The sequence below is a fragment of the Micropterus salmoides genome, unplaced genomic scaffold (genome assembly GCF_014851395.1).
Source record: "Micropterus salmoides isolate LMB-PRFRI ecotype aquatic unplaced genomic scaffold, ASM1485139v1 Ms_hic_scaffold_14, whole genome shotgun sequence".
In the NCBI taxonomy this organism is placed as follows: Eukaryota; Metazoa; Chordata; class Actinopteri; order Centrarchiformes; family Centrarchidae; genus Micropterus; species Micropterus salmoides.
In genome coordinates, this window is record NW_024040485.1 from 33,517,392 (window position 1) to 33,544,685 (window position 27,294).

At 48.9% G+C, this 27,294-nt stretch overlaps 2 protein-coding genes across 3 annotated transcripts in view; one reads left to right on the plus strand and one right to left on the minus strand.

Moving 5' to 3' along the window:
* Nucleotides 1-249: 249 nt before the first annotated feature.
* Nucleotides 250-20,392, minus strand: LOC119902773 (AFG3-like protein 2). Of its 2 annotated transcripts, none has more exons than XM_038719132.1 (17): nucleotides 20,190-20,392; nucleotides 18,677-18,776; nucleotides 18,540-18,602; nucleotides 14,328-14,476; nucleotides 14,063-14,215; nucleotides 12,855-12,929; nucleotides 12,441-12,562; nucleotides 11,352-11,625; nucleotides 10,786-10,923; nucleotides 10,171-10,324; nucleotides 9,481-9,588; nucleotides 6,753-6,878; nucleotides 6,552-6,662; nucleotides 6,279-6,394; nucleotides 5,746-5,946; nucleotides 3,608-3,802; nucleotides 250-2,527 (listed from the first exon to the last, which is right to left on the minus strand). In XM_038719132.1, exons 1-17 carry the CDS (start codon nucleotides 20,271-20,273, stop codon nucleotides 2,288-2,290), a joined length of 2,409 nt encoding a protein of 802 aa, XP_038575060.1. In that variant the 5' UTR covers nucleotides 20,274-20,392; the 3' UTR covers nucleotides 250-2,287. The 2 variants fall into 2 exon arrangements, with proteins under 2 accessions (XP_038575060.1, XP_038575059.1); XM_038719131.1 differs by having other exon boundaries at nucleotides 12,441-12,565.
* A 2,994-nt stretch (nucleotides 20,393-23,386) lies between these two features.
* fastk (Fas-activated serine/threonine kinase) overlaps nucleotides 23,387-27,294 on the plus strand; it is a 20,056-nt gene continuing 16,148 nt past the window's right edge. The window contains exon 1 of the mRNA XM_038719133.1: nucleotides 23,387-23,641. The gene's annotated coding sequence lies outside the window, so the exon portion shown is untranslated. The remainder of the gene's footprint in view (nucleotides 23,642-27,294) is intronic.

The following is a 27,294-nucleotide window of genomic DNA, read 5'->3' on the forward strand; positions in this document are numbered from 1 at the left end:
GAAGAACTACAAACATGGAGGCGTAGCGTGCGTTAATGCTGCACTAAGAAACAGGTATATTCATGTAGGAATATGTTCTATTGGTTTTATGTTCCCACTCTTTGTCTTTCAGTTTGTTTTGTGCAGATTTGCGTCAGTAAATGTTATGGATCGTGCAGAGAACAGGTGTTCTTCTAACTAATGTGTGTCAGCACAGGTGGAACAGGTAAAGCTTTCATTGAGGAAAAACATCCTTTAAGCTTTTAATGATTGACAGCTTACTGATTTTTTTATTGTGTCTTCTGACTTTATTAAAACATCTGAATCATGAAACACATTTACACATTATTACACATCATATTACACGTCTACAGCAGACTGCTGCATGTTAGCACGAGCTGCACACGTCACACAGCACGCCGGCTCTCAACAGCTCTCTGAGAAGTTCTGCTTTAATCCTCCACGTGCTAACATTAGCTTTGATATTAGCGTTGCTCTCCAGCAGCTCTGTGTTACTGTTAGCTTTGAGCACGGTTACCATGAAGATGATGAAGATCTCTGATAGAACCACAAGTCTTCCAGAACATTCATTTCATGATGAAACAAAACATCAATATTTTCTGGATCAATAACGGTCGATAAATACGTGATTAAAATGCAGACTACGTTTTATTCTTTCACTGCAGCAGAACTCCTTTGGTGCGAGTCAGAGTTGCTGATTCTCTTTGTTCTACTGAAGGATCAACTGTAAGAACTGCTCCAGTACCGTTCTGTCCATCATCTGCTGGAACCAAAGAACACAGTTCGGCGGGAGGCGAGGAACCAGCGGCTGCCGAGTCCGAAGATAGAACCTTAAACAGGAGTTCTATGGATACAGAAAGGCTCAAACGATTCTACAGGTCGGGCTTGAAGTAAAGGTTTTGCAAGTACGTTTGCTTTAGAACACTGCAACAGAGTAAGGCTTCTAGAGCAGAGAACAGTTCTATGGTTCTATGCATAGGACATTTCCTTTGTAGAGGACATTCAATTAACTAGGATTCTTTAAGTCAGAACTGGTTCTGCTTTATGATGAAAAGATTTACTGTAACAGAAGTTGATTGTAGAACAACAGGTAAAGAACTTTCTAGAAGTGTCTGATGTGAATGACCTAGAACCCTGCTTTGGTAATCCAATCCCAACATAGAGAACACTTCTAGAATGGTTGGTTGAGTTCTATGCAGTTACCAGGAAAACATTTTCTTTTAGAAGTCAGCTGGAAGGTTCTACAGGTTCTAAAGCAGGTAGATGGTGTCAGAACCCTGCAGTGGAGCAAGTTTTCTAGGGCAGAGAATGCCTCTCGAGTTCTCTGCAGACATCAGTTCTTTAGAGAGAAATGTTCCAGAATTCAGTGCCAGGTTCTTTAAGTCAGAACTGGTTCTAGTTTGTGATGAAAAGACTTGTCGATTGTAGGGAACACTTTGGAGCAAAGGTTTAGAACTTCACATTTTAGACCTCAAGGTAGGGAACCCCAGAACAGCACAAACAACAAAGACACCAGTTCTAGAACCGTTGTTAAGGTTTCTATGCAGAGAAGAATTTTTTTGTAGAGAAAAACTAATATTAGCCAAGACTAGTTATATTTTCTGAGAAAGCTGTGGTTCTAGAGCTGTTGTTGAAGTTCTATACAGAGTTCTCAGCGCTGAAATGTTTTGGAACTTGGTGAATTAGTTCTGGATGCAGCGGTAATTCTCCAGTCTGGAGATTTAATGTAGCATAAGCTGAGTCCTTCCTCATGAAGAACAGCTTAGAAGTACATGTATGTTGTGTTCTAGAACCCCATACTGGAGGGAGTGCTCTCAACCTCCACACATAGGAGGGTACTTCCTTCACAACTCTAGAACAATCTGTTCTGTATGAAGTTCCCTCCATCTAAATGAGATGGTTCCACAAGGTCAGACCTTAAGTAAAAGTTGCAGAACTATGAGGAGAAGGTTTGGTGAGTGCAGGACTCCAGAGAAAAGGTTCTAGAGTCTCATAGAGGGTTTCAGACCTCGAAGATGGAGACAAGTGTGGGAGAGCTTGGCGGGGTTTAGGACAGTGGTAGAACCAGACATCCAACAGAATGTTTAAGAACTTTACTGGGTGAAGATTTGGTGTTAAGTGCAGATAAAAGGTTCTAGGAGCAAGTGCAGAGCTCTTGATGTTTACTCTTGAAGTCAGTGAGAAGGTTCTCGACCTCGTGAGTGATTAGGATTGCAGAATTCCGATATTTATGACACGTGAAATTGATGGGTCAGTATTTGGGTGTTCAGCCGTCCATCACAAGGTTCTAGAAGGGCATTCCGCCTGAGATCTGGCGGGCCACCTGCTCATCCGGGCTCTCCTCCTTGTCCTTCCTCTCCTGGTTCCAGTCCTTCAGACCCTCTGGCAGCGTTGTGTCCTCATCCATGCCTCCGGTTCCCTCGACAAACTCCTCGTACGTCGCCTTCTCTGCAAACGGGCGTTTTCCCAGCAGCTCAACCATGTCGCTCTTATCCAGAACCTCCTTCTCCAGCAGCCGCAGCGCCACCTGCAGGACACAGAGAACAAGGTCTTGACTCTGGAGTGTTGGTGTGCTGTGAAAGACCTTGAAGGACAGGGTTCTATATATCAGAGCTGGTTCTAATTTATGAACATAAGATTTGTTGTAATGGAACATTGTAGAACATCACAAGGAGAACACTCTAGAAACATGTGGATGGCTTGGCTGCTTTGGAACAGGGTTCTACGTGAAAGTTTTAGAACTTATTATCAAAAGGCTTCTCATCTAAAAAAATATTCAAGAACTTAAAAGACAAGGTTGTAGGGGTCAGGGCCGGTTCTGGTTTAGTAGGAAAAATGAATTGTTGTTATTGAAGTAGATTGTAGAACACCAGTTGGAGAACAATTTAACCAGCGTTCTAGGTCTGAGCAGGGTTCTGAGGCTAGAAGGTTTTATTTCTCAGCACAAAATAGAACACAATGACAGTTCTAAAAACTTCTAGGTGATGCAGAAAAGTTTAGCAGAGGAAGTTTGTAGAGCACCAGACGCAGAACATTCTAGAAATGCATGTGTATTCTGTGAGTGACCTAGAACCCTGTGCTGGAACAGGGTTCTATATCTACATTCACAGCAAAGACACGTCTATAATGTTCTTCAACTACAATCTGTTAATAACAGCAAATGCTTTGCTCCTAAACTAGAACCGGCTCTGAATTAAATTCTAGAACTGTAACGAACTCTACAAGGCTTTTGGCCATAAGCTCTAAAATGTTCTTTCAGGTCTGAAAGATTCGTAGCGTAGCACAGAAAAGTTAGAGAACTCAAAGCGTTCTTTAAGCACAGAAATGTTCAAGGACTCAATGTCAGAGCTGGTTCTAGTTCAAAAAAATTTGTTGTTATAGAAGTAGATTGAAGAACAACAATTGGAGAACATTCTTTAAGCATGGGGGTGCTTCGTGAACTAGAACCCAGTTTTCAGGTGTTCTAAACCTCCATGTCACTTAGAACCTGTTCTATCTCTCAGAGCCACCTCGTCTCCATCTGCGAGGTCTAGAACATAGAACAGGTTAAGAACCCTCAGAGGTTCTTGATGGTGATCAAGAACAGACGGCTATAGATCATCGGTACCTTCTCCACCTCGGCCTTCTTGCTGCTCAGCAGTTCGTGGGTTCTCTGGTACGCCTCGCCGATGAGGTTTCGAACCTCGGAGTCGATGAGACGAGCCGTAGCTTCGCTGTAGGGTTTCTCCAGAACCATCTCACCCTGCCGTGGGAGGTCGAAGGACACCTGACCCACCTTCTCATTCATCCCGAACTGAACGATCTGCAGCAGAACACAGAAACAAGAAGGTCAGATAGGAACCAGCAGGAACACAGTGGAGTTCGATGTTCTTTCTGTTCCTGCGGATCATCCATCAGTGCTTAAATACATTTCCTTCACTCCAGGTAGCAGCTTTGGTTCATTTCTATTTAAAAACAGTAGGTTGCTGCAGGCAGAACATCCGGAACCTTCTCTTTATTTACAGGCCACAGGTGTTACCGCCAGTGTTGGGCGAGCTACTTGGAAAATGTAGTGAGCTAAGCTACCAGCTACTCTCCATTAAATGAAGCCTCACTACACAGAGGCTACCCCCCCGTGAAATGTAGCAAGCTAAGCTACAGTAGCTTAGTTACATCTAAGCTACTTTTAATTTGTTTATATTCTATAGTTGGGTCATACACACACACAGTAAAGGCCTAGTTTATATTGAACTTGCTTCATTCCACAGTAGCAACAGAAGAAAGACTAAAAACCTGCTCTTAACAGTGTGTGTGTGCAGAGAGCTACATCAGACACACAGAAACTCTCCTACTTCCTGTCATATCATTGCAGCTAAATGTATTTCCTCATGCAACAAACGGAGAACCATTGTTGTTTGTATAAAGTAACTTAATTATCACATTATTAATTAATTATATATATTTTTATTGTTTATATGTGAATTTGTGCTCTGAAAACATTGCAACCTAAACAACTAGGGTGACCAGACGTCCCGAATAATCCGGGACAGTCCCGAATTGCGAGCAGTTGTCCCGACCCCTGTCCGGTTTGTCCCGAAAATTAGACCTAACATGAGTTTTGATTACAGCCTAATTAATCATTAAATACTGATGACATGAATAAAATAAGTATAAAAATTAGATAAAATATCATAACTTACCTACAGTACATATCCACAGTTGTGTTTTTCCTAATAACAGACAGGTGACTTCATGAACATAATTAATTTTAGCGTTTTGATTTTCACGTGTGTTAATGTTCATTGACACTCAATGTGCCGGTAGCCTCCATCTTGCACTGTTTACTGTTTTTGCACTGTTTTACTGTGTTATAAGTTGTCTTAATTTTAATTCTATTTTAATATAGGTTTAATGTATGTATGTTTCGTATGCTGCTGGATACTTGAATTTCCCTCGGGAGAAATAAAATATATATATATATATATATATATATATATATATATATATATCAAAGTTTGCTCCTCACTAGAGGACGAGCTGTCCGGGCTGGACCCTGATCCTTCTCACAAGAGCTGTTACAATAACCATCACAATAGAAAGTGAACTCAATCATACGTGTCTTTATTCCCTGCAGCAAAGCCGCAGACATCAGCCCAAGGATCAGTACGTGATGTCCCCGTCACAAAGAAGCGCTTCTGCGGGCTGCACATCCAGGTCCATGTGTGTCGGCGGCGTAACTTACTGATCCTTCAGAAATGCCTGGGGAAATGTAGCATGTGTTGAAGCTACGGCGCTACTCGATCAATGAAAGAGCTTCGTTACTGAAAAGCTATTTGATTCAGAAAATGGCGACGCTGCCACCAAGCTACTGAGAAATGTAGTTAAACTAGTGACGGCGCTGCTTGTAGCGACGCTGTGTCCAACACTGGTTCCACCCTCGTCAGGTACTCTTACTTTCAGAAGACGTTTGGCTGCTCAGAAACGTCACATTTGTATGAGTCATCTTCACATGAGTGTTCGGCAAATAAACCCACTTTAGTTCAGTTTAGTGTTTTTTGGCTGCACGTCAGTAAACATCTGTGTATGAATGGAGAGGAGAGCGGCAGAGCGGCAGGATCAAACCCACGCTGATGAGACGTTCTTACTACTGTAAAATAATACGCTCATATTATATTAAAGCTGCAGTAGGTAATATTATATCAGGACACAGACACCAACGCACAAGTATAATTAGACTCGAACCTCTGACCCTGTGTGACCTCTGACCTGTGCGTAGGCGCTCTGGGTGACCTTTCGGAGGTCGTCCTGAGCTCCGGTGGTAATTCGTCCGAAGAAGATCTCCTCGGAGACTCGGCCTCCCAGGGTCATACACATGCGGTCCAGCAGCTGCTCCTTGGTGTACAGGTACTGCTCTTTGGGCAGGTACTGAGCGTAACCCAGACCCTTCCCTCTGGGGATGATGGACACCTGCACAGGTAACAACAACAACAACAACAACATGCTCTGTGACAGCTGACTGCACATGGCATGATGGGATATCTTTGAGCTCCCAACAATCGTCCTGTCAAACGGGACTTCAGACAAGGCGCAGAACAAACATGACGACAGCTCCTTCACCAACACTGATGACGAGCCGGAAGCCCTGGGGAGGAGTCAACTACGACTCCCAAGATGCATTTCACCATGCATGCTCCACAGGCTGGTTGAAATGCATCTTTTTGGTCTTGTTGAGTCAGAGCTGAGTCCATAGCTAACAGACAGAGCTGGACCACACGTAGTTAATCATTAGTAAGTGTGACCTTTATCAGCGGGTCGGCGTGCTCCAAGAACCATCCAGCGATGGCGTGCCCCGCCTCGTGATACGCCACCGTCTTCTTCTCCTCCGGCTGCAGGACCTGAGTCTTCTTCTCCAGACCTCAAACACAAACAGGAAGAGTTCAGATTCCAACTCAGTCTGGAAGGCAACACGTCGGACATCGCAGACGTTACTTTCACACAGGCTGTTCAGAACCGCGGTACCAGAAGCAGAGTCCGATTTCAGCGGACATGATGTCAGAGATGTGAGCCCTCACCTCCGATGACTCTCTCTATGGCCTGTTCAAAGTGTTTCTGGCTGATGGCGTCTGAAAGGTGGCGAGCGGCGATCAGAGCCGCCTCGTTACAGACGTTAGCGATGTCTGCGCCTGACAGAAAACAGAGAGAAGAAACCCAAAGCGTGAAGTTACAGCGAGGTTACAGCTGTTTCATGGAGAGAAATCCAACAGCGAGTTTACCTGAGAACCCAGGTGTGAGGGCGGCCATCTTCCTGGCCAGAGCTTCATTGTCCAAGTCGACCTCCAGCTTCAGAGGACGCAGGTGAACTTTAAAGATGGACGCCCGACCTTTAATATCAGGAGGACCTGAGACACCAGAACATCACTGTCACTTTTTATCTGTTACATAAACTCGCTCTCAGACGAATGTTCTTTTCCCTGTTTTGTGAAACACGCTGAGCTCAATCAATAAATAAAGTTCAGTTGTTATTAAACATACGGACGATCAGACTCTTTCACAATAAGAGGGCAACGCAAACCTTCTACCTGTGAAGCTGTATGAATGTTTGTCTGTCAGAAATAATGAAGCGCAGCTCTGACATAAACTCGTTTATCTCTCATCATCAATGTTCTGTTGTGAATATGTTCACTTAAACACAAGAAATATTTAACAGCAGTGATGCATCGAGCTCCTCTGCAGGAGTCCAACCGTAAAATTGCTGTGGCTAAATCTTTAGACGGCGCTACATAAACACCCAGTCCAGACTGGACCTCATCACTTGAATCATCAGCAAGTCAGATGTAATGTGCCAACAATGTCCTCACCTTTAGATGAAATATCCCGACACACAGATCAATCAACAAGTCAAGAACGATCAATAAGCTTTAAAAAATGTTTTCTCAAGATAATGACATCATTTAAGGTGTTTCCTTCTTTTGAGTAAACAACAACTCACCGGTTTTCTACTGTGTTTCCTCAAAGCTTTAGAGATAGTGTGATAGTGAGCTGAAGGCTTTAGAGATAGTGTGATAGTGAACTGAAGGCTTTAGAGATAGTGTGATAGTGAACTGAAGGCTTTAGAGATAGTGTGATAGTGAACTGAAGGCTTTAGAGATAGTGTGATAGTGAACTGAAGGCTTTAGAGATAGTGTGATAGTCAGCTGAAGGCTTTAGAGATAGTGTGATAGTGAACTAAATGCTTTAGAGACAGTGTGATAGTGAGCTCAAAGCTTTAGAGATAGTGTGATAGTGAACTAAATGCTTTAGAGACAGTGTGATAGTCAGCTGAAAGCATGAGAGATAGTGTGATAGTCAGCTGAAGGCTTTAGAGATAGTGTGATAGTCAGCTGAAGGCTTTAGAGATAGTGTGATAGTCAGCTGAAGGCTTTAGAGATAGTGTGATAGTCAGCTGAAAGCTTTAGAGATAGTGTGATAGTCAGCTGAAGGCTTTAGAGATAGTGTGATAGTCAGCTGAAGGCTTTAGAGACAGTGTGATAGTGAGCTCAAAGCTTTAGAGATAGTGTGATGTGAGCTCAAAGCTTTAGAGATAGTGTGATAGTGAGCTGAAAGCTTTAGAGACAGTGTGATAGTGAGCTGAAGGCTTTAGAGATAGTGTGATAGTCAACTGAAAGCTTTAGAGATAGTGTGATAGTCAGCTGAAAGCTTTAGAGATAGTGTGATAGTCAGCTGAAGGCTTTAGAGATAGTGTGATAGTGAGCTGAAAGCTTTATAGACAGTGTGATAGTGAGCTGAAGGCTTTAGAGATAGTGTGATAGTGAGCTGAAGGCTTTAGAGACAGTGTGATAGTGAGCTGAAGGCTTTAGAGATAGTGTGATAGTGAACTAAATGCTTTAGAGACAGTGTGATAGTGAGCTGAAGGCTTTAGAGATAGTGTGATAGTGAGCTGAAGGCTTTAGAGATAGTGTGATAGTGAGCTGAAAGCTTTATAGACAGTGTGATAGTGAGCTGAAGGCTTTAGAGATAGTGTGATAGTGAGCTGAAAGCTTTAGAGACAGTGTGATAGTGAGCTGAAGGCTTTAGAGATAGTGTGATAGTGAACTAAATGCTTTAGAGACAGTGTGATAGTGAGCTGAAGGCTTTAGAGATAGTGTGATAGTGAACTAAATGCTTTAGAGATAGTGTGATAGTGAGCTGAAGGCTTTAGAGACAGTGTGATAGTGAGCTGAAGGCTTTAGAGATAGTGTGATAGTGAGCTGAAGGCTTTAGAGACAGTGTGATAGTGAGCTGAAGGCTTTAGAGACAGTGTGATAGTGAGCTGAAGGCTTTAGAGATAGTGTGATAGTGAACTAAATGCTTTAGAGATAGTGTGATAGTGAGCTGAAGGCTTTAGAGATAGTGTGATAGTGAGCTGAAGGCTTTAGAGACAGTGTGATAGTGAGCTGAAGGCTTTAGAGACAGTGTGATAGTGAGCTGAAGGCTTTAGAGACAGTGTGATAGTGAGCTGAAGGCTTTAGAGATAGTGTGATAGTGAACTAAATGCTTTAGAGATAGTGTGATAGTGAGCTGAAGGCTTTAGAGACAGTGTGATAGTGAGCTGAAGGCTTTAGAGATAGTGTGATAGTGAACTAAATGCTTTAGAGACAGTGTGATAGTGAGCTGAAAGCTTTAGAGACAGTGTGATAGTGAGCTGAAGGCTTTAGAGATAGTGTGATAGTGAGCTGAAGGCTTTAGAGACAGTGTGATAGTGAGCTGAAGGCTTTAGAGATAGTGTGATAGTGAACTAAATGCTTTAGAGACAGTGTGATAGTGAGCTGAAGGCTTTAGAGATAGTGTGATAGTGAACTAAATGCTTTAGAGACAGTGTGATAGTGAGCTGAAAGCTTTAGAGACAGTGTGATAGTGAGCTGAAAGCTTTAGAGACAGTGTGATAGTTTTAGAAAGAGAAAAGAAAAAGCTGAACCTGCTGGAATCCTCCGTTAGTTGGGATTAAATTCACAGAAAACTGACCGATGTAAATCTGTCTGTCGAAACGTCCGGGTCTCATCAGCGCCGGGTCCAGAATGTCCGGTCTGTTGGTTCCTGCTAGAACCACAACGTTGGTCGCCGTGTTGAACCCTAAAAGGACAGACAGGAGTGAGACCTGTGACTTCCTGTCACTTCGCTCTTTGACCAGTTACCAATAACATTATTTTTCAGCTCCAAGAGATCCGCCCTACTGTGCTTTGATTGGCTCGTGGCTAGTCCACTGAAAGGCTCAGGGGCTTTTAATTTAAAATGGATACAGGAAGTGTTGAGTTTGTGTTAACAGCAGTAACAACGTTTCAGGAAAAGCAGGAGCAGATCAGAAAACAAGGAGGCAAATATAATCCAAAGAGAGGAATAAGAAATAAAGGCCTGGTTTGCTCTGCAGCTGCCAGGCCTCTGTTTGAGAAGTCACGGTTCTGCTGCCCCCTGGTGGTCACAAACATTATTCTGTTTGAGCAGGAACGTGTCAGATCAGGGTCTTGTACAAACTTCTTAACTGCCTTCTGAACAACAACCATATTGATCGCTGATGTCACACTTTCCTCCCATGATGCCTCTGTTTCCCAGATTCAGAGGGGGAGCGCTCTCTAGCTGTAGGGCAGAGACATAAAACTTTACACTTTTCTAAAAGCTAGAAGCCTCAACACGCAGATCCAGATGATGAAGACCCACCGTCCATCTCCACCAGCAGCTGGTTCAACGTGTTCTCCTGCTCGCTCTGCCCTCCAAAGTTTCCTCGCCCTCGTTTGCGTCCCACTGCGTCGATCTCGTCGATGAAGAGGATGCAGGGCGCGTTCTTCCTCGCCATGACGAACAGATCTCTCACCTGCACAGGAAGTGACATGAGGAGGACAGGGTGAGGTCAGAGATGCTCAGACAGCCACGAACATCTCCTCTAAATGCTGCAGGTTAAACTGGACCAACCGAACACTGACTCGCTGTTGACAGACGCGTTAGCTTAGCGACATGAAGGCTACAAACAACCCATGATGCCTCACTGTGTGCAGGAGCGTGAACACTCAAGCTTTGTAGACACGTATAAAGTCAAACATGAAACGGTGCAGCAGCTAAAAGGTATACATAAGTAAACTGTGGTAGCCTGGTGAGTAATAGTGCTAGCGTAGTACAAATACACGTAAAGAGTAGAGGGTAACAGTAAAGTCCTGCAAGTCAACAACACAGCCTTTAAACACAGCTGGTCTGGATTCACTGCCTACACTTCCCAGCAGCCCCTGCTGAGCCTCCACAGCCAGGAAGTCAGCAGAGAGCTTCCTGTGCGTTCCTCACCCTGGCGGGGCCGACTCCCACGAACATCTCCAGGAACTCGGAGCCGTTGACGGTGATGAACGGCACGTTGGCCTCGCCGGCCGTCGCTTTGGCCAAGAGTGTCTTTCCTGTTCCCGGAGGCCCCGTCAGGATGGCCCCCTACACACACAACACACAACCATTACCACAGAGTACACACAGTGAGTGCAGTGCATGATGGTTAGCGACCCGCTGGAGGCTCGACTGCTCCTCTGCCCCTCAGAGGGACTCGTCCTCTCCTGCAGAAGCCAGCTGTGGCAGAGCTCAGGCCCGTGAGGCGGCGCCGCCCGATCCTTCTCTTTAAATGAGTAATGAAGACACGGATCACGTTTAACCAACCAAACTGCAGCTGCTGCTCTGACTCCACGCCGCTGACTCCAGGTCTGACATGTGGTCCAAACTGATATTCTGGCGTCTCGCCCTTATTACCACATTCACCGTAGTTCAGCTGGAGCGTCTGAACACTGTTAACCTGGTAATTAATTATTTTGGATCCTTCTCCCACCCCCTCGTCCCCTACGACCCCCCCTTGCCCTCTTTGACCTCACCTTTGGGATCTTGGCCCCCAGGTCCTGGTACTGTTTGGGGTTCTTGAGGAAGTTGACGAACTCCATGATCTCCAGCTTGGCCTCCTCGCAGCCCGCCACGTCTTTGAACTTCACATCGATCTCGTCCTTCAGGATCTTCGCGGTCGTCTCGCTGACACTGAACAGCCCGCCCATCCCCCGGCCGGGACGCCCCGCCCCCGCCGGGCCCCGCCGCAGCATGAACAGCAGGAAGCTAATGATGAGCACCGTGGGGAGCATGCTCAGTAGGAACGTGCTGGAGAGGAGAAACGAGCGTTAGATTACAAAGCTATCAGATATACATCCTGTGTAAAGCAGCGCTGCTGTGTGATCACCAGGGTTGGGCATCGATTCACTTTCATAGATTTAGATTCCGAGTCTACTTATTGAATCCAGTTCTAATTGAATCTGGGTTCTGGTTCCTTCACCACAGATCCTCTCCCTCCTTCCTCCTCACCTTCGTGGGAGGAGTCTCTGTCCTACAGCGGCGTCTCTGGGACTCGTCTCATCTGGAGCCATCGTCGGTTTCCCTTCAGTATAAAAGGTGAACGTCGGCTCACCTGCGTTTTGGACCTGAGGCGTTGCTGCTGTTGGCGTTAGCTGGATCTGGGAGAGCGCGACACGTTGGACACGGTGAGGCGTTCCTTCAGATTCACGCCGCGTTGAAGGAAACGCTTCGTCACGTTGGAGCTGCTTCCTCCCTCGCACCAGACCTCCTGACTGCAGCTGCTGCAGGTTTTTAGTGAAGCTGAGCCAAACTTTGGAGCGTTTGCTGCGGTCCGCCACGGTCCAGGACCGGAACCAGAAGGACAAATCTTCTTCACGCTTTGTTGACGTAACACATGAGGTGATGTTCGGTCGGCGTAGCAGCTGCTGGCAGATCAGAGACACTTTGTTGGACCGTAAAATGCTCACTGCAGTTCAGTCAGGAAGTTAGGAACCGGGGAGCAGGATCCAAACGCACGGGTCTTAACGAGTCCACGTTTCTTGGGAATTTGGTACAGATTCTAAGCCTGAACCGGTTGTCGATACCCAACCCCAGCGATGAATCTAACAGATGTTGTTCATCACCCGTCGCTCTCGGTGGAATAAACCACCGGCAGCCGGTTCTCTCCCTCGATGCCGAGCTCGTTCTGAGCCGTCTCCAGGTTCCTCTCAAACGTGTCCACGCTGCCGATGTTGAACCACACGTACTGCTGAAAGAGACGAAGACACAGGCTGAAGCTCCTGATTCTATCTGCCAGCTGAAGTTTGTTAGTTCAAACCCACAACTGGCATCGGAAACATGAGCTGTCCTCTCTGCACCTTCTCCCACCTTACTGTCTGGGTGGGAACTTGGAGATCTGATCTGAGGCTGCGGGAACTTAAAGTCCATGTACCTTCCGTTATTGATTTAAAAAGAGGTGAATCTGCTACACAAACACAACGCTGATTGTTTGTGCTGTTAACCTTTTAAATAACAGAAGACATAAATGAAAAACTCACCCCGTCCATCGGCGTCTTCCCAGGAGAGAAAACCACTTTGACATATCGCTTGTTGACCACCTCTAACCGGTCCACCTGACGGACAAAACACACGCACGTACTGTGATACTGCTCTCTGCAGTGATCTGGGTGCATACTGATGTACCTTCAGTACACCGACACACTGTATTATCAGGATGTAATGGTTTGGTTAGACAGAGCCGGTCGGATTAGGCTTCTTTACCCAGATTAACAAAATTAACAAGGTCCCATTGACAAGATGAAAAAACTTTATTCGCAAAATCAAAATGTCAGATTAATTTAGATAAATAAAAATTAATAAATGATTAAAAAAAAACGGTCAGGCGACTCATTAAAACTACATTTGTGCTACTGAGCCAGAACTGTTCCAGCTGTAAATCATAGTCCGCTCCATCTTTCATCAGATGAACCGTTTATACGCCTCTTTGGGATTCACATCATTCTGTTCAACTCGCTGCATCAAACTCCTCCCCGTCTGCATCAGAGAAACTCTGCTGTCCGCCTTCCTCTCGTCGGCACCGATATTCACGAGCCGCTCTGTATCGATTGTTTCTGCCTGAACGTGGGCGTAATGAGGCTGATCCAGGCGGTCAAAGGTGCGTTCAAGACGACTGCGGTTCACTTTGAACAGCAGTTCTTTTTTTTTTCTTGACAACCACAGACTTGAGAATATGCAATATAAAGAAGTGGCACAGTATGAGAGAAAATATGAAAATACGACCTACAACGGCGTTGATTACTTCTCTTACAGTAACTCCTGAACTAAACTGTTCTGTTTGTAACAGCTGAGCTGCCAGAAGGAGATCAAAGACATTGATCCTCTTCGAAGAGATACCGGATCTGAAGTTCTTCCAATAATAACATCACGTCACACGTGTCAGAGAAGCCTGAAACCAACGAGGGGGAAGTTCTGGCGTCACAAAGGTGCTTCCCACCTGGAAAGAGACTGCAGCCGCCTAATGTCATGATGTCATGTGACGTTTTGTAACGCCGGGAAAGTTGGACACAGTTTCTAACGAGCATGCCTAAAGATAAGCCAGCGCCGCCTGAAGCTACCTGCAGGTTTTATACCTGAGGCTGCTGGTCAGAGTGGGACAGCAGAGTCACATGACGAAGATCAGATTAAAGTAGGGTTACAACAGGATCTGATTAAGGTGACGACATCAGAGTACAGGTGTTCTCCTCACCACTCCTTTGGACAGGTAGTTGTTGACAAAGTCCTTCCAGGTGACCTCTCGCCCTCCGTCCCTGAAGAAGAAATAATAGGTGACGGTGGTCCAGAACGCCGCTCCGCTCAGGACGTACATCCGAAACTCTTTATCATCCCAGGGAACATCGCCCTGAAACACAGCCTGACATCAGACCACAGACTACACACACCTGACCAGGTGAGCACAGGAGAGACCTGAACAACACCTACACAGGCAGCATGCAGGTGGGAGCTGAACTGACCTTCTGCAGGCGGCTGTACCAGTGGGACTCCTCCCTACGGCCTCCTCGTTTTCCCCCTCCTCCTCCTCCTCCTGCTCCTCCTCCTGCTCCTCCTCCTGCTCCTCCTCCTGACCTCCCAGAGGCCTTCTGAGCATTGGCAGGTTTGGCCTCTGAGAACAGATGAGACAATAATCCATGGATGTGATTAACAGGAAAGAACAAAAGAGCAAATAATATCTGGAACAGTCCAGTCTGGAGTCAGTACAGGTCAACTGGACGTGGAAGCGGCTCTCGGTGGTTCCTATCGTTCAGGTTTCTGGAAAAACATTAAATGAATTTGTTGACTTGTTTGGTGTCATCAGCGTTTAGATCTGCACAATGTGTTTATCATCAGATTTGACCAAACTCTTTATTTTGCTCCCAGTGCACAAGATTAATACAAGTGGTGACGATGGGTGACAGTAGAGGACAGTAGGTGAGATTAGGTGACAGTAGAGGACAGTAGGTTAGAGGACAGTAGGTGAGATTAGGTGACAGTAGAGGACAGTAGGTTAGAGGACAGTAGGTGAGATTAGGTGACAGTAGAGGACAGTAGGTTAGAGGACAGTAGGTGAGAGTAGGTGACAGTAGAGGACAGTAGGTTAGAGGACAGTAGGTGAGAGTAGGTGACAGTAGAGGACAGTAGGTGAGATTAGGTGACAGTAGAGGACAGTAGGTGAGATTAGGTGACAGTAGAGGACAGTACGTGAGATTAGGTGACAGTAGAGGACAGTACGTGAGATTAGGTGACAGTAGGTGAGATTAGGTGACAGTAGGTGAGACTAGGTAACAGTAGAGGACAGTAGATGAGACTAGGTGACAGTAGATGAGACTAGGTGACAGTAGAGGACAGTAGGTGAGTTTAGGTGACAGTAGATGAGACTAGGTGACAGTAGATGAGACTAGGTGACAGTAGATGAGATTAGGTGACAGTAGAGGACAGTAGGTGAGTTTAGGTGACAGTAGATGAGACTAGGTGACAGTAGAGGACAGTAGGTGAGTTTAGGTGACAGTAGAGGACAGTAGGTTAGAGGACAGTAGGTGAGAGTAGGTGACAGTAGAGGACAGTAGGTTAGATTAGGTGACAGTAGAGGACAGTAGGTGAGATTAGGTGACAGTAGAGGACAGTAGGTGAGATTAGGTGACAGTAGAGGACAGTAGGTGAGATTAGGTGACAGTAGAGGACAGTAGGTGAGATTAGGTGACAGTAGAGGACAGTACGTGAGATTAGGTGACAGTAGAGGACAGTAGGTGAGATTAGGTGACAGTAGAGGACAGTACGTGAGATTAGGTGACAGTAGGTGAGATTAGGTGACAGTAGGTGAGACTAGGTAACAGTAGAGGACAGTAGATGAGACTAGGTGACAGTAGATGAGACTAGGTGACAGAGGACAGTAGGTGACAGTAGAGGACAGTAGGTGAGTTTAGGTGACAGTAGATGAGACTAGGTGACAGTAGATGAGACTAGGTGACAGTAGATGAGATTAGGTGACAGTAGATGAGATTAGGTGACAGTAGAGGACAGTAGGTGAGTTTAGGTGACAGTAGATGAGACTAGGTGACAGTAGAGGACAGTAGGTGAGTTTAGGTGACAGTAGGTGAGTTTAGGTGACAGTAGATGAGACTAGGTGACAGTAGAGGACAGTAGGTGAGTTTAGGTGACAGTAGATGAGACTAGGTGACAGTAGATGAGACTAGGTGACAGTAGATGAGATTAGGTAACAGTAGAGGACAGTAGATGAGACTAGGTGACAGTAGATGAGACTAGGTGACAGTAGGTGAGTTTAGGTGACAGTAGATGAGACTAGGTGACAGTAGAGGACAGTAGGTGAGTTTAGGTGACAGTAGGTGAGTTTAGGTGACAGTAGATGAGACTAGGTGACAGTAGAGGACAGTAGGTGAGTTTAGGTGACAGTAGATGAGACTAGGTGACAGTAGATGAGACTAGGTGACAGTAGATGAGACTAGGTAACAGTAGAGGACAGTAGATGAGACTAGGTGACAGTAGATGAGACTAGGTGACAGTAGATGAGACTAGGTGACAATAGATGAGACTAGGTGAGATTAGGTGACAGTAGAGGAGAGTAGGTGACAGTAGAGGACAGTAGAGGAGAGTAGGTGAGATTAGGTGACAGTAGAGGACAGTAGAGGAGAGTAGGTGAGATTAGGTGACAGTAGAGGACAGTAGATGAGATTAGGTGACAGTAGAGGCCAGTAGGTGAGATTAGGTGACAGTAGAGGACAATAAGTGACAGTAGATGAGATTAGGTGACAGTAGAGGCCAGTAGGTGAGATTAGGTGACAGTGGAGGACAATAAGTGACAGTAGATGAGATTAGGTGACAGTAGAGGCCAGTAAGTGACAATAGGTGAGATTAGGTGACAGTAGAGGCCAGTAGGTGAGATTAGGTGACAGTAGAGGACAATAAGTGACAGTAGATGAGATTAGGTGACAGTAGAGGCCAGTAAGTGACAATAGGTGAGATTAGGTGACAGTAGAGGACAGTAGATGAGATTAGGTGACAGTAGAGGACAGTAAGTGACAATGACAGTAGAGGACAGTAAGTGACAATAGGTGAGATTAGGTGACAGTAGAGGACAGTAGGTGAGATTAGGTGACAGTAGAGGACAGTAGGTGAGATTAGGTGACAGTAGAGGACAGTAAGTGACAATAGGTGAGATTAGGTGACAGTAGAGGCCAGTAGGTGAGATTAGGTGACAGTAGAGGACAGTAAGTGACAATAGGTGAGATTAGGTGACAGTAGAGGCCAGTAGGTGAGATTAGGTGACAGTAGAGGCCAGTAGGTGAGATTAGGTGACAGTAGAGGACAGTAGGTGACAGTAGATGACAGTAGGTGAGACTAGGTGACAGTAGGTGACAGTAGGTGACAGTAGAGGACGGTAGGTGACAGTAGAGGACAGTAGATGAGATTAGGTGACAGTAGATGAGATTAGGTGACAGTAGAGGACAGTAGGTGACAGTAGATGAGATTAGGTGACAGCAGGTGAGATTAGGTGACAGTAGAGGACAGTAGATGAGATTAGGTGACAGTAGAGGACAGTAAGTGACAATAGGTGAGATTAGGTGACAGTAGAGGCCAGTAGGTGAGATTAGGTGACAGTAGAGGCCAGTAGGTGAGATTAGGTGACAGTAGAGGCCAGTAGGTGAGATTAGGTGACAGTAGAGGACAGTAGGTGACAGTAGATGACAGTAGGTGAGACTAGGTGACAGTAGGTGACAGTAGAGGACAGTAGGTGACAGTAGGTGACAGTAGGTGACAGTAGAGGACGGTAGGTGACAGTAGAGGACAGTAGGTGACAGTAGAGGACAGTAGATGAGATTAGGTGACAGTAGATGAGATTAGGTGACAGTAGAGGACAGTAAGTGACAATAGGTGAGATTAGGTGACAGTAGAGGCCAGTAGGTGAGATTAGGTGACAGTAGAGGACAGTAGGTGAGATTAGGTGACAGTAGAGGCCAGTAGGTGAGATTAGGTGACAGTAGAGGCCAGTAGGTGAGATTAGGTGACAGTAGAGGACAGTAGGTGACAGTAGATGACAGTAGGTGAGACTAGGTGACAGTAGGTGACAGTAGGTGACAGTAGAGGACGGTAGGTGACAGTAGAGGACAGTAGATGAGATTAGGTGACAGTAGATGAGATTAGGTGACAGTAGAGGACAGTAGGTGACAGTAGATGAGATTAGGTGACAGCAGGTGAGATTAGGTGACAGTAGAGGACAGTAGATGAGATTAGGTGACAGTAGAGGACAGTAAGTGACAATAGGTGAGATTAGGTGACAGTAGAGGCCAGTAGGTGAGATTAGGTGACAGTAGAGGCCAGTAGGTGAGATTAGGTGACAGTAGAGGACAGTAGGTGACAGTAGATGACAGTAGGTGAGACTAGGTGACAGTAGGTGACAGTAGGTGACAGTAGAGGACAGTAGAGGACAGTAGGTGACAGTAGAGGACAGTAGGTGACAGCAGATGAGATTAGGTGACAGCAGATGAGATTAGGTGACAGTAGATGAGATTAGGTGACAGTAGAGGACAGTAGATGAGATTAGGTGACAGTAGAGGACAGTAGATGAGATTAGGTGACAGTAGATGAGACTAGGTGACAGTAGATGAGACTAGGTGACAGTAGAGGACGGTAGGTGACAGTAGACGACAGTAGGTAGCAGTAGAGTTTCCTACCTTTGGTTTCAGCTTCAGGGGTTTTTGGAGATTTCTGATTTTCTGGGAAATACTTCTCGAACCCTGAAGAAAAGGAGACGTGAGCGTTTGTCCTCAGAGAAACAGACACACCTGTTCAGGAGCAGACAGTCTTTTACCTTTAGGCGGTTTGGCGCTCAGCCTCCTGTACACTCCCAGCAGGTCACTCAGCAGGCTCCGCCCACCGTCCGCCTGTCCCACCGTACTTGAACACATCACCTGACCAACAGGACACAAGAGTCTTCAGCGTTTAGCCAATCAGACGTGTTTCAGTAACTGACTGGTCCTGCAGCAGCACCGTGTAGGGAGACTTCACAGCTCGGCTGAAGCTCTGCTCACTAGATAATGTCCCCAGGAGAACCGGTTCTGAACTGGAACCGGCTCTAAATAAATGAGAACCTCAGGTATTTTAAAGGTCGGCCCTTTCATCGGCAGACGTTAGCTTTGCATCATCTGGGAGATGAAATCATGAGAAGGATTATTCTTTTTTCTCCCAAATGAATCGCACTTTTCAAGGCCTAAACATGCGTCTTTGTGTATCGTGTCAGGACACACAAAAACGCCTCCAGAACCCACACCCTAAACGCAACAAGGAGTCCGCCATTTTGAATTGAAAGGATCATTTTAACCCATTTTTCACCATTTACAGGTTACGTACTTTAACGAACTCCTCCTAAAGAATTAATCCCATCGATTTCAAATTTCTGCTGTGCGTTCTAAAGGCACTGACGATGAAAAGTTGTGCCATCTGTGAGTTTTCGTCAATGGGCGTGTCTGTGGCGTGCCGTCAAAGTTCAACGATTCGCCATAAAACAGGAAGTAATTATAACTTCAGTGTACATGCTCACATCTGCACCAAACTTGTCCCGCCCTCAACACATCTACATGCAAATATTCACTCATCGTCACAGGTAACAGGAAGTGAGCCCTTTGTGACAAAAATGATTTTACATGGCCTGTCATCCACACTTCACCTACTGCTGCACAACATATAATTAGCGGGTGTTGTCTAGCGCAACCCAGGGCACACAGGAAGTGATGTTTAAGTCCAAAAGGCGCAACAGTCAGGGCCTCCTGACCTTCAGCCGCTGCATCAGGGCACGAGTGCCCGCCCAACGCTGCTTGCAGCTTTCATTTATTGTAAATCCTGAGATTAAAACATGGCCTCCTGCTTCTCCGTGCTTCACCCGCAGGGTGACCTCTGAGCTCACCTTTTACTGTAACACCTGCTGTGACGTCACAACTAGCGTGGAGCCAATCAGTGTCCAGTAGTGACACAGCGTGACAGTGTACATCTCGCGTCCACATGTTAAGCTTCAGACATTATATTTAGTGTAAAACCATCACCAGACGCTTTTTAAGTCTTTAATTCGGAGTCAGTGATCAACGTGTGTTGTTTACCTGCGGCAGGTATATTTTATCATCCATAACGGGACACACTTACAGCCGTCCTGAGGCGGCACACAGGTACATTTACCTGCCCTGACACAGGTCACTGAACACACCGCAGCCGGCCCGTGGTTCAGCGGGACAGCGCGGACCCGTCAGCGGGGTCAGAGGGCTCAGTGCTCGGGCTCGTTCTGGCCGCTGTCCCGGTGTTAGCACCGTTAGCATGCTAGCTTGTCCACCTACCAGCCTGGTCGGGGCGCCGGAGGGCGGCAGCCGCCGGAACCAGCTCCTGCAGCCGGCTGCCAGCCGCAGGTAGCGGTGAGCCATCCTCACTCCGGCAGACAGCCGCACGAACAGCCTCTAAACACGAGTCAAGTTCAATGCTTCTGTTCCGTAATCACACGGAGCCGCCATCTTTACTGGAGCCTCTTCTTCTTCTACGGTGAGTCCACCGGGCGCATCACTGCCCCCCCCCAGGAGGAAACAGGAACTGAGTACACAGATCCTGTACTTCGGTAAGAGTACAGATAAATATTACTCCAGAAGCAGAATATTTAAATTTCTACTTTCCTAGTGATTAAACAGAGTCATTAGAAACAGGCTGTGCGATGTAGTATTCTGATCCTTTATTAAAGTAAAAGTACTCTGTTACAAGTAAAAGTCCTGCACTGAAAATGTGACTGAAGTAAAAGTGAATGTAGTAAAAGTACTCGGTATGACTTCTTCCTGCTCATTAGTGTAAATGCTGCTGAAGTCGTTCAGCTGTTCAGGCCTAGTCCACACGGACACGGGGTCTACACGAAAACGCAAAAACACGCTATGAAGTGCTGTCAAGCGCTCGCCACACCACCAGGCGGTGAAAAGGCCCCAACCATGAAGAGCCCAAAGTGACGCCTTCACAACGCTTTCTTTTGTCTAACCAGCAGCACAAAACATTTTTATAAATAAATAAAATGTTTGAAAGGAAAAGCAGCAAATCTTCAAATGTTTTTACAAGAAAAATGTTTTCAACCACCAAACTGTTCATCAGTTTAATAATCCTGTCGGCTGAGTCAGATTTTATTAACTCTTCACATGTTTTGTGTTTAAACATCTGACTTTGTAACTGCAGCCAGAACAGTCTGGAGCTCAACGCTCAGAAGACCGTCGAGATGGTACTTCAGGAAGAGCCCAGCTCCACCCTCCCCCATCATCCTGTGACTCCCCTGTCACCACCGTGGACTCCTTCCGCTTCCTGGGCACCATCATCTCCCAGGACCTCAAGTGGGAGCTGAACATCACCTCCCTCACCAAGAAGGCCCAGCAGAGGATGTACTTCCTGCTGCAGCTGAAGAAGTTCAGCCTGCCAAAGACAAAGATGGTGCACTTCTACACCGCCATCATTGAGTCCATCCTCACCTCCTCCATCACCATCTGGTACGCTGCTGCCACTGCCAGGGACAAGGGCAGGCTGCAGCGCATCGTTCGCTCTGCAGAGAAGCTGATTGGCTGAAATCTTCCTTCTCTTCTGGACCTGTACGCCTCCAGGACTCCTAACCCCCCTCTGCTGCTGCAGGGCCCGGGGGCCTTTGGATCTTGTTCTAGTCTGCTGCAGGGCCCGGGGCCTTTGGATCTTGTTCTAGTCTGCTGCAGGGCCCGGGGGCCTTTGGATCTTGTTCTAGTCTGCTGCAGGGCCCGGGGCCTCCGCTGACTGTTGGATCTTGTTCTAGTCTGCTGCAGGGCCCGGGGCCTTTGGATCTTGTTCTAGTCTGCTGCAGGGCCCGGGGCCTCCGCTGACTGTTGGATCTTGTTCTAGTCTGCTGCAGGGCCCGGGGCCTCCGCTGACTGTTGGATCTTGTTCTAGTCTGCTGCAGGGCCCGGGGCCTCCGCTGACTGTTGGATCTTGATCTAGTCTGCTGCAGGGCCCGGGGCCTCCGCTGACTGTTGGATCTTGTTCTAGTCTGCTGCAGGGCCCGGGGCCTTTGGATCTTGTTCTAGTCTGCTGCAGGGCCCGGGGCCTCCACTGACTGTTGGATCTTGTTCTAGTCTGCTGCAGGGCCCGGGGCCTTTGGATCTTGTTCTAGTCTGCTGCAGGGCCCGGGGCCTCCGCTGACTGTTGGATCTTGTTCTAGTCTGCTGCAGGGCCCGGGGCCTTTGGATCTTGTTCTAGTCTGCTGCAGGGCCCGGGGCCTCCGCTGACTGTTGGATCTTGTTCTAGTCTGCTGCAGGGCCCGGGGCCTCCGCTGACTGTTGGATCTTGTTCTAGTCTGCTGCAGGGCCCGGGGCCTCCGCTGACTGTTGGATCTTGTTCTAGTCTGCTGCAGGGCCCGGGGCCTTTGGATCTTGTTCTAGTCTGCTGCAGGGCCCGGGGCCTTTGGATCTTATTCTAGTCTGCTGCAGGGCCCGGGGCCTTTGGATCTTATTCTAGTCTGCTGCAGGGCCCGGGGCCTTTGGATCTTGTTCTAGTCTGCTGCAGGGCCCGGGGCCTTTGGATCTTGTTCTAGTCTGCTGCAGGGCCCGGGGCCTCCGCTGACTGTTGGATCTTGTTCTAGTCTGCTGCAGGGCCCGGGGCCTTTGGATCTTGTTCTAGTCTGCTGCAGGGCCCGGGGCCTCCACTGACTGTTGGATCTTGTTCTAGTCTGCTGCAGGGCCCGGGGCCTTTGGATCTTGTTCTAGTCTGCTGCAGGGCCCGGGGCCTCCGCTGACTGTTGGATCTTGTTCTAGTCTGCTGCAGGGCCCGGGGCCTTTGGATCTTGTTCTAGTCTGCTGCAGGGCCCGGGGCCTCCGCTGACTGTTGGATCTTGTTCTAGTCTGCTGCAGGGCCCGGGGCCTCCGCTGACTGTTGGATCTTGTTCTAGTCTGCTGCAGGGCCCGGGGCCTCCGCTGACTGTTGGATCTTGTTCTAGTCTGCTGCAGGGCCCGGGGCCTCCGCTGACTGTTGGATCTTGTTCTAGTCTGCTGCAGGGCCCGGGGCCTTTGGATCTTGTTCTAGTCTGCTGCAGGGCCCGGGGCCTCCGCTGACTGTTGGATCTTGTTCTAGTCTGCTGCAGGGCCCGGGGCCTTTGGATCTTGTTCTAGTCTGCTGCAGGGCCCGGGGCCTTTGGATCTTGTTCTAGTCTGCTGCAGGGCCCGGGGCCTTTGGATCCTGCTCCAGTCTGCCTGCTCTGTTCTGGGTTTTGGGTCCTGTCAGGTGTGTCACCTCCCGCCCTGCTCGCAGTATAAATGTAGGTCACTTCTGTTCTCAGCTGTGTTGAGTTCTCTGTCTCTGCATGGACCTTGTTGGATTAATCGTCACCACTTTGTGTAGATTTATCTGAGTGTAAATCTGGAACTGTACTCTGCTCTCATGCTGCTCTCATGCTGCTCTCATGCTGCTCTCATGCTGCTCTGGTCTATTTCCTTTGTGTATTTGCTGAACTTCTACATTCTTACACAAACTGCAGACGCCCTGTTCTGATGTTTATGCTACAGCGGGGGGGGGGGGGCAGATACACCAGAGAAGAAGAAGGTGGAGGATGTTGGAGCAGCAGGCAGGTGGCGCTGCGGGACTCTCCCCCAGCTCCTACAGTTGCATGCCGGGTAGTTGAGGATGGCGTCTGCGGGCTGTGTGGAGGAATGAACCGGCTGACCGCTGACTGCTTCCCCGGTGAACCCGCACTCTCCGCGGCCTCACGTGTTTCAGCAGAGCGGAGCTGCCGGTGTTACTGAGCTATGAGGTGAACTCACTGTCACGCGCACATTACCCGGTTAACCCGGGTTACAGCCAGGCTAACCCGGCCAGCAGCCTGATGCTAACATGCTAACAGATCAGAGCTGACGTTAGCCTGTAGCAGCGGTTAGCTCGGTGTAGCTTAGTTTAGCTTGTAGCCTCGGTGAGCTTGTTGTGCACGTTAGCACAGTTAGCTTCACGTGCGTGTCCTTTCACGTGAAACTGACATGCGACTGTTAGCCGAGCGGCTAACTGACAGCCAGGTAGTTGGTTAGCAGCTCGGCTAACAGTCGCGCTTCAGGTGAGCTGACAGCCAGCAACGTCAAACAAGACGTGACGTCAGTATATATATTTGACGGATGGAGTGACGCATGTGACCGCGGTGACACCGCAGAGGTTAACCGGTTAACTAGCCGGCTAGATGCTAACGTTAGCATGTGGGCCTGCGTGCGTGTCTGACGGACAGGTGAGGAGGGAGCGTGCGTGTGTAACAGACAGGTGAGGAGGAAGCGTGTGTGTGATGGACAGGTGAGGAGGGAGCGTGCGTGTGTAACAGACAGGTGAGGAGGAAGCGTGTGTGTGTAACAGACAGGTGAGGAGGGAGCGTGTGTGTGATGGACAGGTGAGGAGGGAGCGTGCGTGTGTAACAGACAGGTGAGGAGGGAGCGTGTGTGTGATGGACAGGTGAGGAGGGAGTGTGCGTGTGTAACAGACAGGTGAGGAGGGAGCGTGCGTGTGTAACAGACAGGTGAGGAGGGAGCGTGCGTGTGTAACAGACAGGTGAGGAGGGAGCGTGCGTGTGTAACAGACAGGTGAGGAGGGAGCGTGCGTGTGTAACAGACAGGTGAGGAGGGAGCGTGCGTGTGTAACAGACAGGTGAGGAGGAAGCGTGTGTGTGATGGACAGGTGAGGAGGGAGTGTGCGTGTGTAACAGACAGGTGAGGAGGGAGCGTGCGTGTGTGACGGGACAGGTGAGGAGGGAGCGTGCGTGTGTGACGGGACAGGTGAGGAGGGAGCGTGCGTGTGTGTGATGGACAGGTGAGGAGGAAGCGTGCGTGTGTGTAACAGACAGGTGAGGAGGGAGCGTGCGTGTGTGTAACAGACAGGTGAGGAGGGAGCGTGCGTGTGTAACAGACAGGTGAGGAGGAAGCGTGCGTGTGTGTGATGGACAGGTGAGGAGGAAGCGTGCGTGTGTGTAACAGACAGGTGAGGAGGAAGCGTGCGTGTGTGTAACAGACAGGTGAGGAGGGAGCGTGCGTGTGTAACAGACAGGTGAGGAGGAAGCGTGCGTGTGTGTGATGGACAGGTGAGGAGGAAGCGTGCGTGTGTGTAACAGAGGTGAGGAGGGAGCGTGCGTGTGTGTGATGGACAGGTGAGGAGGAAGCGTGCGTGTGATGGACAGGTGAGGAGGGAGTGTGCGTGTGTAACAGACAGGTGAGGAGGGAGCGTGCGTGTGTGACGGGACAGGTGAGGAGGGAGCGTGCGTGTGTGTGACGGGACAGGTGAGGAGGGAGCGTGCGTGTGTGTGATGGACAGGTGAGGAGGGAGCGTGCGTGTGTGTAACAGACAGGTGAGGAGGGAGCGTGCGTGTGTGTAACAGACAGGTGAGGAGGAAGCGTGCGTGTGTGTAACAGACAGGTGAGGAGGAAGCGTGCGTGTGTGTAACAGACAGGTGAGGAGGGAGCGTGCGTGTGTGTAACAGACAGGTGAGGAGGAAGCGTGCGTGTGTGTAACAGACAGGTGAGGAGGGAGCGTGCGTGTGTAACAGACAGGTGAGGAGGAAGCGTGCGTGTGTGTGATGGACAGGTGAGGAGGAAGCGTGCGTGTGTGTAACAGACAGGTGAGGAGGGAGCGTGCGTGTGTAACAGACAGGTGAGGAGGAAGCGTGCGTGTGTGTAACAGACAGGTGAGGAGGGAGCGTGCGTGTGTGTGACGGACAGGTGAGGAGGGAGCGTGCGTGTGTGTGATGGACAGGTGAGGAGGGAGCGTGCGTGTGTAACAGACAGGTGAGGAGGGAGCGTGCGTGTGTGTGACAGACAGGTGAGGAGGGAGCGTGCGTGTGTGTGACGGACAGGTGAGGAGGGAGCGTGCGTGTGTGTGACGGACAGGTGAGGAGGGAGCGTGCGTGTGTGTGACGGACAGGTGAGGAGGGAGCGTGCGTGTGTGTGACGGACAGGTGAGGAGGGAGCGTGCGTGTGTGTGACGGACAGGTGAGGAGGGAGCGTGCGTGTGTAACAGACAGGTGAGGAGGAAGCGTGCGTGTGTGTGATGGACAGGTGAGGAGGGAGCGTGCGTGTGTAACAGACAGGTGAGGAGGAAGCGTGTGTGTGATGGACAGGTGAGGAGGGAGCGTGCGTGTGTAACAGACAGGTGAGGAGGGAGCGTGTGTGTGATGGACAGGTGAGGAGGGAGTGTGCGTGTGTAACAGACAGGTGAGGAGGGAGCGTGCGTGTGTAACAGACAGGTGAGGAGGGAGCGTGCGTGTGTAACAGACAGGTGAGGAGGGAGCGTGCGTGTGTAACAGACAGGTGAGGAGGAAGCGTGTGTGTGATGGACAGGTGAGGAGGGAGTGTGCGTGTGTAACAGACAGGTGAGGAGGGAGCGTGCGTGTGTGACGGGACAGGTGAGGAGGGAGCGTGCGTGTGTGTGACGGGACAGGTGAGGAGGGAGCGTGCGTGTGTGTGATGGACAGGTGAGGAGGAAGCGTGCGTGTGTGTAACAGACAGGTGAGGAGGGAGCGTGCGTGTGTGTAACAGACAGGTGAGGAGGGAGCGTGCGTGTGTAACAGACAGGTGAGGAGGAAGCGTGCGTGTGTGTGATGGACAGGTGAGGAGGAAGCGTGCGTGTGTGTAACAGACAGGTGAGGAGGAAGCGTGCGTGTGTGTAACAGACAGGTGAGGAGGGAGCGTGCGTGTGTAACAGACAGGTGAGGAGGAAGCGTGCGTGTGTGTGATGGACAGGTGAGGAGGAAGCGTGCGTGTGTGTAACAGACAGGTGAGGAGGGAGCGTGCGTGTGTGTGATGGACAGGTGAGGAGGAAGCGTGCGTGTGATGGACAGGTGAGGAGGGAGCGTGCGTGTGTGACGGGACAGGTGAGGAGGGAGCGTGCGTGTGTGTGGACAGGTGAGGAGGAGCGTGCGTGTGTGTAACAGACAGGTGAGGAGGGAGCGTGCGTGTGTGTGATGGACAGGTGAGGAGGAAGCGTGCGTGTGATGGACAGGTGAGGAGGGAGTGTGCGTGTGTAACAGACAGGTGAGGAGGGAGCGTGCGTGTGTGACGGGACAGGTGAGGAGGGAGCGTGCGTGTGTGTGACGGGACAGGTGAGGAGGGAGCGTGCGTGTGTGTGATGGACAGGTGAGGAGGGAGCGTGCGTGTGTGTAACAGACAGGTGAGGAGGGAGCGTGCGTGTGTGTAACTGACAGGTGAGGAGGAGCGTGCGTGTGTGTAACAGACAGGTGAGGAGGAAGCGTGCGTGTGTGTAACAGACAGGTGAGGAGGGAGCGTGCGTGTGTGTAACAGACAGGTGAGGAGGGAGGTGCGTGTGTGTAACAGACAGGTGAGGAGGGAGCGTGCGTGTGTAACAGACAGGTGAGGAGGAGAGTGCGTGTGTGTAACAGACAGGTGAGGAGGGAGCGTGCGTGTGTGTAACAGACAGGTGAGG